Source organism: Amblyraja radiata, chromosome 6, assembly GCF_010909765.2.
Source record: "Amblyraja radiata isolate CabotCenter1 chromosome 6, sAmbRad1.1.pri, whole genome shotgun sequence".
In the NCBI taxonomy this organism is placed as follows: domain Eukaryota; kingdom Metazoa; phylum Chordata; class Chondrichthyes; order Rajiformes; family Rajidae; genus Amblyraja; species Amblyraja radiata.
Window position 1 is genome coordinate 96,915,961 of NC_045961.1, and position 13,422 is coordinate 96,929,382.

The window sequence follows — 13,422 nt, forward strand, 5'->3', positions numbered from 1 at the left end:
GTGTAATGGGAAATGAGGCAAAATCATCGATTGGTGGATGTTTTGACAAGGTTGTTTCCCATCCCATACTTGAATCCAAGGAAGGCACCTTCTATGGCCCAGTTCTTCCCAAACTTACAATGGGGTGTCAGAATAGTACCAATTTCAAATTCCTGATGGGAATATCAAATCCACAAATCTACTGAGAGTTCTAACAATGGGAGCATACCACCCTTAACTGATGAACAGATAATTCCCCATAACTTCCCAGTCCTTCACGGGCACTGACCTCCCGAATATTGAGAGGATCTACGGGAGGCACTGCCTCAAAAAGGCAGCCAACATCATCATGGACTCTCACCACACTGACCGCACTCTCATTTCACTCTTGCCATTAAGGAAGAGGGTCAGAAAACTGTGACCTCCAGGATCAGGAACAGGGTGGCACCGTGGTAGAGTTACACAAAAATGCTGGAGAAACTCAGCGGGTGCAGCAGCATCTATGGAGCGAAGGAGATAGGCAACGTTTCGGGCCGAAACGTTGCCTATCTCCTTCGCTCCATAGATGCTGCTGCACCCCGCTGAGTTTCTCCAGCATTTTTGTGTACCTTCGATTTTCCAGCATCTGCAGTTCCTTCTTAAACACAGTGGTAGAGTTATCTGCCTCACAACGCCAGAGACACAGGCTGGATCCTGGCTACGCGTGCTGTCTGTACGGAGTTTGTACGTTCTCCCCATGACGGCGTGGGTTTCCCCCGGGTGCTCCAGTTTCCTCCCACACTCCAAAGATGCACAGGGTTGTAGGTTAATTGGCTTTGGTAAAGATTGTAAATTGTCCCTTGTGTGTCGGATAGTGCTGGTATACGGGGTGATCGCTGGTCAGCGCACACTTGATGGGCCGAAAGGCCCGTTTCCGCACTGTATCTCTAAAGCTAAAAGTTAAAGCTTCTCCCCAAACAACCATCAGGCTAATGAACTCGACAAACGGCAGCTAAACTTCCAACTACAAGATGCTTTGGTTGCACTAAGGACTTTATACTTTTGCTTTTGAACTATGTTGGGGGGTTTTTAAGTTACTGAACATTTTTAGTCTATATTATCTGTTGAGTGCTGTGTTTACAAATGCTGTTGTGCAGCTGTAAGTAAGAATTTTGATGTTCAATTTCGGTACTATACGCCAATAAAACACTCATAAACTATCGGTTCGTTGAACCAACTGCACAACCCTAATCCTACCTCAGCAACGGAACAGTGCAGACCACCTCTTGTACTGCCATCGACTTGTTTCTTTAAAAATTGCGTTGTACACTAAGGTCTTGTTTTTTTTTCTGTACTATTTTGCAGAATTTGAATGTAATCTCAGTGTCGTTTGGGCTTCTGTGTGCTGCTGGTGTAAGCCAGATTTTCGTTGTTCCTCTACCTCAGTGTGCTTGGCATATGACAATAAACCCAACTTGACTATGGCCTTTTAACTGTGAACCAGATCACTATGTTAAAAAACCCCCAAATGCTTGCTGGCCCATGCAGGGAAGAACAGGAGAGCAGAATCAATTTGGAGAGGCTTCTCAAAGGCCCAGCACAGATTTGATAGGCCAAATGGCCTCCCCCTCTGATGCATGATCCTGCGATTTAAACATTCTTAATCTGAGAGTCATAAAGCACAGAAATGGGGCCCTTCAATGCACTCTCTCTGCACCAAACTAATCTATACTGATTGCATTTACCAGCACGTAATCTGTAACCTTCTATGTCTTGCTTGTTCTAGTGCTCATGAATGTTGTGAGTTTTGCCTCCAGCACCTTCTAGGCAGTGCATTGCGGCCTTCATGTCTAGCCACTCTCTGGGTGAAAAAATAATAATATTTAAATCCCCTCTCGATCTCGTATGTAAATCTAAACCCATGGCCTCTAGTTATAGACGTCTCAGCTATAAGGAACAATTTATAACTGTCATCGTCCCTCACAATTTTGTACACGTCTATCAGATCCTTCCTCAGCCTTTTCTGCACCAAGGAAAATAAATCCAGTCTCCATATAACGGAGATATTTCACTCCAGGCAACATCCTGGTTAATCCTCCCTGCATTCTGGCCAGAGCAATCCATCGGCATAATACTTACACTAAATTCTGACATGGTGTTGGCCAACAGAGGGGCTGTGGGGAGAAATTGTGCAAAACTACTCAATATTCATTGGTGTTAACAAGAATGAGAAGTGGTCCATTGAAATATGGGAGGTACAGAGAGGAGTTGATGTGTTTCGAGACTACTTATTCTAGAATCTAGTGAAGGGGGCACATTCTGGATAAAAGGTCTGCCATTTGAGACTAAAGATGAGGATTAATGTCTTTATCCGAAAAGGGGCAGTATTTGGAATTAGCTAATCCGATAAAAGCATTTTATCAGGATGCATCACCGCATGGTTTGGGAACAACTCCATCCAAGACCGCAAGAAATTGCAGAGAATTGTGGACGCAACCCAGACCGTCACAAAAACCAACCTCCCTTCCATTGACTCCATCTACACTTCACCCTGCCTCGGCAAGGCCACCAGTATAATCAAGGGCGAGTCTCACCCCAGCCACTCCTTCTTCTAACCTCTCCCGTCAGCCAAGAGGTACAGAAGTGTGAAAACGCACACCTCGAGATTCAGGGACAGGGACAGTTTCTTCCCAGCTGTTATCAGGCAACTGAACCATCCTATCACCAACTGGAGGGCGGACCTAAGCTACCATCTACCTCACTGGAGATCCTCTGACCATCTTTAATCAGTCTTTATCTTGTACTATCCCCTTTATCCTGTATCTGTACACTGCGGACGGCGTGTTTGATACCACGTATAGTCTTTCCGCTGACTTGATAGCACGCAACAAAAAAGCTTTTCCCTGTACCTCGATACACGTGATAATAAACTAAACTAACTTAACCCAGAGGCCTGCGATGCTGCATCATATATTATGGTCAAGGTTTTTTGTTTTAACATGGGAATCAGGGGATATGGAGATCGGGGAGGAGAGTGACTTTGGTTCAGGTGCGGCCATTTTGTTATAGAGCGGTTGTTTCACTGACCTGATCCGTAGCCATGACAACGTTGGTGTGGTGCCTCCGCCAAAGACCCAAACGGTGAAGAATACGATGAGCAGGGTGGTGGTGAACATCATCTGTCTGGCATACGTCGCGGTGTCTCGGATCGCCAGGGCGAAGGCCATGGCTCCTCTCAAACCTGCAGGAAGGCAAGTGCAGCGTTAATTTATTTTAAGAACGTGGAACAGTTCAGCCCAACAACAGGCCCTTCGGCCCACCATGTCTGTGTCAAACATGACGCCAAGATCAACTCTTGTCTTCTTGCACACAATCCATATCCCTCCGTTTCCCTGTGCCTATTCAAAAGTCTGAAAATTGCCACTATCATATCTCCCTCAGCCACAACCTCCAATGGCAGAGTTGCTGCCTTACAGCGCCAGAGATTACAGTCTAATGCCCCTGTCCCACTTAGGAAACCTGAACAGAAACCTCTGGAGACTTTGCGCCCTACCCAAGGTTTCCGTGCGGTTCCCGGAGGTTGCAGGTGGTTGCAGGCAGTGGAAGCAGGTAGGGAGACTGACAAAGACCCCTGGAAACAGCACAGAAACCTTGGGTGGGGCACAAAGTCTCCAGAGGTTTCCGGTTCAGGTTTCCTAAGTGGGACAGGGGCATTGCAGCTTTGATCCTGACTATGGGTGCTGTCTGTGTGGAGTTAGTACATTCTCCCTATGACCACGTGGGTTTTGGCCAGGTCCTCCTGCACTCCAAAGACCCACAGGTTTATAGGTTCAGTGGCTTCGGTAAAAAACTGTAAACTGTCCCTAGTGTCTCATGTACAGGGTGATCGCTGGTCGACGCGGACACGGTGAGCTGAAGGACCTGTTTCCCCCGCTGTATCTCTAAAGTCTAAACTTGCCCCACACATCTCCTTTAAACGTTGCTCCTCTCACCTTAAAGCAATGTCTTCCAGTAGTTGATTTTATTCCACCCTGGAGGAAAGGGATTTTGACTGTCTACCCTATCCATGCCTCTTTTAATTTAAGATATATAATTTAATATAATTTTTATTTTATATATAAGTACATTTAATATACTTCTATCTGGTCTCCCCACAACCTCTGGCATTCCAAAGAAAACAATCCAAGTCTGTCCAGCCTCCCCCTGCAGCTTTTCCTTTTGAAAAGCAGGCTGTGGTCATCAGCGGGAAGGCACAATTGATGCTCATCTTAAATGGATTTCTGTGCAGTTCAGAGCTAATACTGTGCGTCTGGAGTCACATATCAATTAGATCAAATACATCTGTGTTTCTTCTAAGGAAATGAACAAAATGATATTTTGTCAAAACACATCGGACGGTAAATGATCGTCATTAAGTCATCAATTCATTGGAAAAAAGTCACGGGAAACATTTCTTTAAAAACTGAAGCTATTTGTGCAGCATAGTGGCACAGCTGCTGCCTCACGGGGCCAGAGACCCGGGGTTCATCCCGACCTCAGGATGTAAAAACTGTAAATTGTCCTTAGTGACAATTTGGGACGACAGATGGCACAATGGGCTAAGTGTTCGGCTGGCAACCGGAAGGCGGCCGGTTCGAGTCCCGCTTGGAGTGCATACTGTCGTTGTGTCCTTGGGCAAGACACTTCACCCACCTTTGCCTGTGTGTGAATGTGTGTGAGTGATTGGTGGTGGTCGGAGGGGCCGTAGGCGCAGATTGGCAGCCACGCTTCCGTCAGTCTGCCCCAGGGCAGCTGTGGCTACAGAAGTAGCTTACCACCACCGAGTGTGACTGAGGAGTGAATGAATAATGCGATGTAAAGCGCCTTGAGTATTAGAAAGGCGCTATATAAATCCCATCCATTATTATTATTATTATTAGTGTGTAGCGTCTGTGTGGAGTTTGCATGTTCTCTCCATGACCGCGTGGCTTTCCTTCGGGTGCTCCGGTTTCCTCCCACATCCCAAAGACGTGGGTGTTGGTAGGTCAATTGTCCTCAGTAAAATTGCCCCCAATGTGTAGGGTGCGGATGCTAAACATAGATACATAGATCTACTGTCCTCGGGTGATCAAGGAAAGACTTCAAATACTGGAGTAATTCAGCGGGTCAGGCAGTAGCCCTGGAGGACATGAATAGGTGATGTTTTGGATCGAGACATTTCTTCAAGCTATGCCTGCCTGATCGATGGTGGACTTGTGGGCCGAAGAGCTCGCTTCCATGCTGTATCTCAAAATTAAACTCTAAGCTAAAAACCTCGGCAAAATCCACAATGAGGGCACGCAAGACCACAAAGATAGTGTGGGAAACAGCAGGCAACTCGGGATTAGAGATTTTAAGAGAAAACAGAAGTATAAATTGCAAGGACATGAGAGGCGCTCCCCCACTATGGCAGTGTCATCTTCCGAATACACCAGAAGGCACAGCAGTGCAGAATGCAGATTTGTTGCCTCATGGCAGAGACCAGAGTTCGATTCTGACCACAGGTACAGTCTGTGTGGTGTCGAACACTCTCTGTGACCACATTGGTTTCCTCTGGTTTCCCGCTACTTGGCAAGGCCGTGCAGGTTGGTCGGTTTACTAATCACTGTAAATTGATCCCTAGAGCGCAGGCAAATGGTAAAATCTGGGGGTGGGGGTGAGGGGCTGAGGACGTTGGGAGGGTAAGAAATTTAGGATTCTCGGATGTGTGTGGACGGGAGGTTGATGGTGTGCGCAGATTTGTTAGGCCGCAAAGCCTGTTTCCACGCTGTCTCCCTTGACGGCAGAAAACTTTCAGACGGCCACAGAAACATGTTTCAAAGCAAAAGCACCCACTTCCTTCTGTTCTGATCTACATCACATACCAAAACCACAAGCACTAAAATAGATTTTATCACCGTAATTGCATTTGCATTTATGCTACGAAAATTGGCTGCAGCTTTTACTTCACTACCAAATGACCACACATCAAAAGTACTTCTTTAATTGCCGTCTGATATTGTGGGATAGTGAAAGATTTGAAATAAACACATATCCATCTTTGGTAGCATGTTCCGTCTGTTTTGGGTAAATTTATTTCTGCATTAAAATGGCATTCTAAATTCGGAGCTGCGCAGTGGTGCAGTGGTAGAGCTGTTGCCTTTCAGCGCCAGAGGCCTGGGCACCATCCACACTACGGGTGCTGTCTGTACAGATTTTGTACATTCTCCCCTTTTCCTAATCTGACACCATTTCAGATAATAATCTGCCTTCATGTTCTTGCCACCAAAGTGGATAACCTCACATTTTACTTCGGAGTCACGTGAGTGACTACGTGAAGAACCCCGCCAGGACGCGTGCGTGTCATATCGCTTTCACGCTTGCGAAACGACAGGCGGGGTGGAGCGTTCCCCCGCAGCGGTAAATTTGAAACCGCGACCTGCAGGTAAGTGACTTACTCTGCGGTAGTTTTTTGTCCCAGCGCTGTTTTTACACAGGGGGGGGGGGGGAAGCTGGACAAAATAGTGTCCACAAGTGCTGCGAGTGAAGCTGGCTGGGGAGGACCGCGAAGTTGCGGGAGCCAGCAGCAGCTAAAGGCACAAGCCCCGTAAGTGGGATCAGCTGTGCCGACTTTTGGTCACGCGCTGGCCAGAACACCACGGCCGGGCGGGAGACTATTCAGAATGGGACCGTCGACTTTGACAAGTCGAAACGGCAGGAGGCGGGGTGGAACGACGTTCCCCCGTAGCGACAGTTTAAACCTGGACCTGCAGGTAAGTGAAACTGCGGTCTTTATTCTCCCCATACTGTTTCACAGGTGAGGAAACATGGAGAGCTGTGCAAACAACGGCAGGCGGCACAGGAATCACCCGTAAGGGAACAGCTGTGCCCGACTTCGCTCCCGCACCGGCCAGATTAAACACCATGGTTGGGCGGGAGACTATACAGAACGGAGCCGTTGGCTTTGACAAGTCAAAACGGCAGGAGGAGGGGTGGAAGGACGTTTCCCCTTAACGGCAAGTTTTAACCCTGGACCTGCAGGTATGTGATACTGCGGTCTTTATTGTTCCCATGCTGTTCTACAGGTGGGGCGAAACATGCACAAGGCAAAGAAGTCGACCAGAGCTGCGACAAAGCTGGCGGGGGAAGACCGTGGAGCTGCGGACGCCAGCAGCGGCCGGCGGCACAGGAATCACCCGTAAGGGAACAGCTGTGCCCGACTTCGCCCCCGCACCGGCCAGATTAAACACTGCGTCTGGGCGGGAAGGCAAGAAGAAAACCAAAAGAGTCGTTGACTGATGAGTCCGACTTTGAGCAGCCGCGAGCTGTGAGCGCTGGAGCCGGTTGGAGCGGCTTATGGAGCAGAGCTCCAACATGACAGACTCCGGGAGATGAGGTCTAGTCACCGTGGGGATATAAAAAACACCCACAGCAGCACCTCTTGTAGGGCTGCACAGTGCATCTCCCTCGTCAGAGGGGAGTACTGGGGGGTCAATTCTGGGCTGACCCTGAAGAGGGGTTTTGACGAACAAAACTACAAGTGTGCAGGGGGTGCAGGAAGGCAAAATCTACTGGTCATGGTGTCCAAATACATACAGCCAGACCACGATGGACACCACTGCAAAAATACTTGGGACCAGGAAGCTGCGCATCCCTGAATGTTCCAGTCGTGGAAATAGCATCTGGAAACATGTCGGAGCAGGACTTAGGAAAGCCCTGGGGCTCATAAAGGCGACAACATTAAGGATCTCCTACAGCCAAAGACAGCACCCTTATGCACCCACCAGCAGAACAAGAGAAGCTGGTGAAAGCTCGAAGGCCGGGCATACAGGACAGCGGTCTTTTAGACCATAGCCCAGACCGGCCTTCCTGGAAGATGCGCAAACCCCCAACCCAAAAACAAACCCAGACACCGGCGCCTCAACCTCCACGAAGACCACACAGAAGAAGCAAACTTCCACTGGTAACAATGGAGGTAGGTGGGTCTGGTCCCTTACAAATTATAGGAAGAGTGGATAATACACACATTGGTGGGAGATTACACTCTTTTGGATACATGGTGTATATTAACTACAGACACTTATATCCTAAGCAGTATCCAGGGATATACCGTTGAATTGTGCAAAAGGGGTAATGGGTAAACCCAACACGATTGGCTAGAATACATTGTACTATATATTCAGTACAAAATGGGAACTGGTAACTGCTAAAGGATTGATTTCCAAAGGTTACTCCATGGCTAGCATCGACCTAAAAGATGCTTACTATTCAGTGCCTACACGGACTGATCACAAACGTTATTTAAAAAAATTCAACTGGATGGGGCAGCTCTGGCAGTATAGAGCTCTACCAAATACATAATCATATGATCAAACTAATTGTGGGCATAACTTTGGAGTTGGCCTAACTAGCTGTAACAGCCACCATACAATTGGGTGAAAACTGGGGTTATCATCCATCCAGTTAAATCTAAACTAACGCCTACCAACATAATGGATTATTTGGGGTTCACTATTGACAGCTCACATGTCGGTGACTTTACCAAAGGACAAGGCTACAGTCTTAACTGAGACCTGCAACAACCCCACTGACATCAGTGAACCGTCTATCAGATTGGTAGCAAGTATAATTGGCATATAGTGTCTGCCTTTCCAGCCACACAATTTGGACCTTTGTATTACCAAAAATCTACAAAGGGCAAAATACAAACACTCAAAGTTAATACTGGTCATTTCGACAGACCAATAAGCCACCAATCAAAGCTTATGGAATTAAAATGGTGGAGGGATAACATTCGGCATTGTTCCAACCCTATCGTTATCAGCAAACCCTTAGTGGTGCTACAAACTGATGCCAGTGCGCTTGGTTGGGGTACTACCAATTTCCATCTCCATCTGTGGAGGTAGATGAAAGGCACAGGAGGCATCATTATCACAGACACTGGGCATAAACTACCTGGAAATGTGGGGTGCGTTCTATGGCCTAAAGTCATACTGCTCTGGGATAAATCACCAGCATGTTAGACTACAGAGTGACAATCTGACTAATACAATTTGGTAATGGTGTATCCAGAGAAATATTTGAATATCAGCTACTTACCTACCAGGTAACCCAAAATTCAGTGACAAACATCAGGTCACGCAAATTCAATAAAATAAGACTTAATCACCAGTTACCAAACTGTGTTTCTTGGGAACCAGACACCTGGGACAGCAGGGACAGATGCTTTTCACTGCATTGAGGGGGCAATTGTTTATCTATGCATTCTCTCCTTTTCTGCATCATCAGTCGGGTATTACGGAAAATACAACAAGACTCAGCGTCTGTTAATTGGTAGTGCCGATTGGCCTACTTAACCATGGTTCACTGTGATACTCAACATGGGGTTTAACCATGCATCACCATCCTGAAACAACCAGATTATTGGTTCATCCTGTAACAGGGGAACCCATCCATGTTAAATACAACAGACCTATCAATTTGTAGAGTCTAAAGAAACCTCTACTGCAACTGGGACTGGCGGACCGAACATTGAACATTATCTCAGCGGGCCACAGACAGTCCACCAAAAAACTATATCTGGTATAAATCAGGAAATGGGAGATATATTTTCACAGAAACAACATCACCTACAGTTCGATGAACATAACGTCTGTTCTGGATTTCCTGGCAGGCCTCCATTATGATGAGGGGCTCAGTTACAGTGCCAATAATTGCGCCAGAAGTGCCCTTTCAACATATCTATGGCGGGGATCAGAGCGTCATTCTGTTGGGACTTACCCCAGGTAACCAAACTTATGAGGGGAATTTTTAATATCAATCCCCCAAGAACCAGGTACTCTCCAAAATGGGATATGAGTATTGCCCTAACGTTGCTAAGGAATTGGTCTCCAGCAACAGCTCTGCCCCTGCAAAGACTGACGCACAAAACAGTCATGCTGATGGCTTTGGTCACGGCACTAAGGGTACAGTCGTACATAAGTTAAGGCTGGACTATATGACTTCTTCAACAGGAATATAACGTTTCATATTACGAATTAGTCAAACAGAACAGACCGGGATCATCAAGCCTCAAAATAGAATTTAGGGATTACCCTACAGATATCGTCTCTGTATAATAAGACAATTATTGTTCTATATGGAGAACACCAAAAACATCTGAGGCTATGAGATGGCACTACTAATCAGCCACAAACAAACCCACAAAAAAGTGTCGGTTCAAACTATTTCCAGATGGCTGAAACAGGTTTTTAACAACAGCTGGGGTGGATACTAACATATTCAAATCTTATTCCACCAGGGCTGCAGCTACATCGGCAGCTATGGAGCTGGATGTACCAATGAACCAAATCCTCGAGACAGCAGGATGGATCAGGGGAAAATGTTCCAACTATTCTACCACAAACCAGTAGTTAAACTGGAACTTTGCAGAGTCAATTTTAAGTTCTGTAATATAATTTCACCCCATAAATAGGGGCTATAATTTGTTGTTAACAATTTATCATGGATTTCAATGTTGGATTCATGTCTAAACATGTTAACACAATTCCTCCCACAGTCAATTAAGGCAGATGTGATGCATGGACTCGTTTCCACGGCATGACTCCGAAGTAAAATAGTAAGATTAAACGAGAACTTACCAGTTCGAAGTTTGATCGTTATTTTATGAGGAGTACGTTGAGGGAATACGTGCCCTCCGCTCCCACCCATGATCATATACTCAACTGGTATTTTCTTCTCTAATCTTACTATGTTCAGTCATTACAGTTATCTGTGATTTCACACCGCTGCTTTGAAGAATGACACGCATGCGTCCTGGCGGGGTTCTTCACGTATTCCCTCAACGTACTCCTCATAAAATAACGATCAAACTTCGAACTGGTAAGTTCTCGTTTAATCTTACTATTTATCCACATTATACTGCATTTGCCATGCATCTGTCCACTCATCCAACTTGTCCAAGTCACCCGGCAGCCTCATAGTATCCTCCTCGCAGCTCACACTGTCACCCAGCTTTGTGTCATCCGCAAAATTGGAGATATCACATTTAAATCCCTCGTCTAAATCGTTAATATATATTGTAAATAATTGGGGTCCCAGCACTGAGCCTTGCGGCACCACACTAGTCACTGCCTGCCATTCTGATAAGGACCCGTTAATTCCTACTCTTTGCTTCCTGTCTGTCAATCAGTTCTCTATCCATGTCAACACCCTACCCCCAATACCATGTGCTCTAATTTTGCACACTCTTGTGAGGGACCTTGTCAAAGGCTTTTTGAAAGTACAGATACACCACATCCACTGGCTCTCCCTTATCCATTCTACTTGTTACATCCTCAAAAAATTCCAGAAGATTAGTCAAGCATGATTTCCCCTTCATAAATCCATGCTGACTTTTCTGTCACTGCTTTCCAAATGCACTGCTATAACATCTTTAATAATCGACTCAAGCAACTTCCCCACTAACTGGTCTATAATTCCCTATTTTCTCTCTCCCTCCTTTCTTAAAAAGTGGAGTTAAGGCCCTGTCCCACTTACGCGATTTCTTCGACGACTTGCTGGCACCCGTCACGGTCGCAGCAGGTTGCCGAAAATTTTCAACATGTTGAAAATCCAGCGGCGACCAGAAAAAGGTACGACTCTTTGGGCCACTACTCACGACAATACAGGCGTCACCCCCGCGACATGTCCACCTTATTACAAATGCTCCTTGCATTAAGACACAAAGCTTTCAGGTTTGTTTTACTTATCTCCCTTCTACCTTTTGCTTCTGTCCTCCTTTTATGGCCCTCTGTCTCTTTCCCTTCGTTCCCACCCCCCTGCACCGTGAGTTTAAACGTGGCCAACTGAGACGAGGAAAAACGTTTTCACCCAGAGTGATGTGAATCTGTGCAATTCTCTGCCACAGAGGGCAGTGGAGGCCAATTCACTGGATGTTTATACGAGAGAATTAGATTTAGCTCCTAGGGCTAGCGGAATTAAGGGATATGGGAGAAAAGCAGGAATAGGGTACTGATTTTGGATGATCAGCCATGATTATATTGAATGGTGGTGCTGGCTCGAAGGGCCAAAAGGTTTACTCCTGCACCTACTTTCTATGTTTCTATCCTACCACAACTAGAGAGCAGTCCTGATCTACTCTACCACATTGGAGACCCTTGGACTATCTTTGATCGGACTTTACTGGTTTTATCTTGCACAAAACATTATTCCATTTTTCATGTATCTGGCTCGATTGTAATCATGTATTGTCTTTCCGCTGACTGGTTAGCACGCAGCAAAAGCTTTTCACTGTACCTCGGTACACGTGACAATGAACTAAATAAAGGGTTTCTCGGCAGTGATCTCAATAGACAATAGGTGCAGGAGTAGGCCATTCGGCCCTTCAAGCCAGCACCGCCATTCAATGGCTGATCATCCCCAATCAGTACCCCGTTCCTGCCTTCTCCCCATATCCCCTGACTCCGCTATTTTTAAGAGCCCTATCTAGCTCTCGCTTGAAAGCATCCAGGGAACCTGCCTCCACCGCCCTCTGAGGTAAAGGATCTCCTGCCCCTCGATCCGTACCTGCAATCATCATCATGTGTTGGAAGTTCCAGCCGATCTTGTGCTTTCTGCCCAAGTTCAGGAAAAAAGACAGTGGGTAAATATTTGCGGCTCTGCCCAACAGGATAGCGATCTGGCCAGCGGCAGCTAAGGAGCTTAAAATGGAGAGACATGAGAAATTGCAGAGGCTGGGATCTTGAACGTAACACAAAGTGCTGGACTAACTCAGCGGGCCAAACAGCACATGTCCAATGAATGGACAGATGACGTTTCGGGTCAGGAGCGTTCTCCGGTGTTTACCCTGGCGAAAACGGGTCAATACTGAGGCACCTTGAGGGGGGGTTCCACACTAAATCATCTATGATGCAGCAACATAGCCATTCAGAATGCTCTGGATCCCCCCCCCCCCTCCATACATAGATATGTGGGCTGGTGGGTTAACTGACCATGGTACATGCTTGAATTTGTGCTTCCTCTGAATCCCCTACCATCCTAAAAGACACAAAATGCTGGGGTAACTCCGCGGGACAGGCAGCATCTCTGGAGAGAAGGAATGGTTGACGCTTCGGGTCGAGACCCTTCTTCAGACGCCCCCTATCACCCTACCAGCTTCCCACTATGCGACAAAAAAAGCTTTTCATTGTACCTCGGTACACGTGACAATAAACTAAACTAAACCAAGAATTTCCTCTTGGATTCAAAAATAGAGATTATTTTTGTAACCTTTTTTCATGAAAGTTCAAGGCTGCCACTGGTTGAATCATCTTGCACCATGAGTTTGCAAATCAAGCATTCTCCATGTCTGTTAAGTGGCCAGGAGGAGGGTGGTGAGGGGGGGGGGGGGGGGGGGGGGGGGGGGGGGGGGGGGGGAAGAAGACTTATTTAAATATTATCTTCAACATGGAATTCACCCAAGTTACA

The 13,422-nt window shown here is 46.5% G+C and overlaps 1 protein-coding gene across 2 annotated transcripts in view; it reads right to left on the reverse strand.

The window, feature by feature from the left end:
- Window positions 1–13,422, reverse strand: part of slc9a7 (solute carrier family 9 member A7) — a 185,021-nt gene that overhangs the window by 53,235 nt on the left and 118,364 nt on the right. For both annotated transcript variants that reach the window (XM_033023280.1, XM_033023279.1), the window contains exons 14-15: window positions 12,523–12,634; window positions 3,046–3,199 (exon numbers count right to left, since the gene is read on the reverse strand). In XM_033023280.1, coding sequence (XP_032879171.1) covers window positions 3,046–3,199; window positions 12,523–12,634 — 266 coding nt within the window. The remainder of the gene's footprint in view (window positions 1–3,045; window positions 3,200–12,522; window positions 12,635–13,422) is intronic.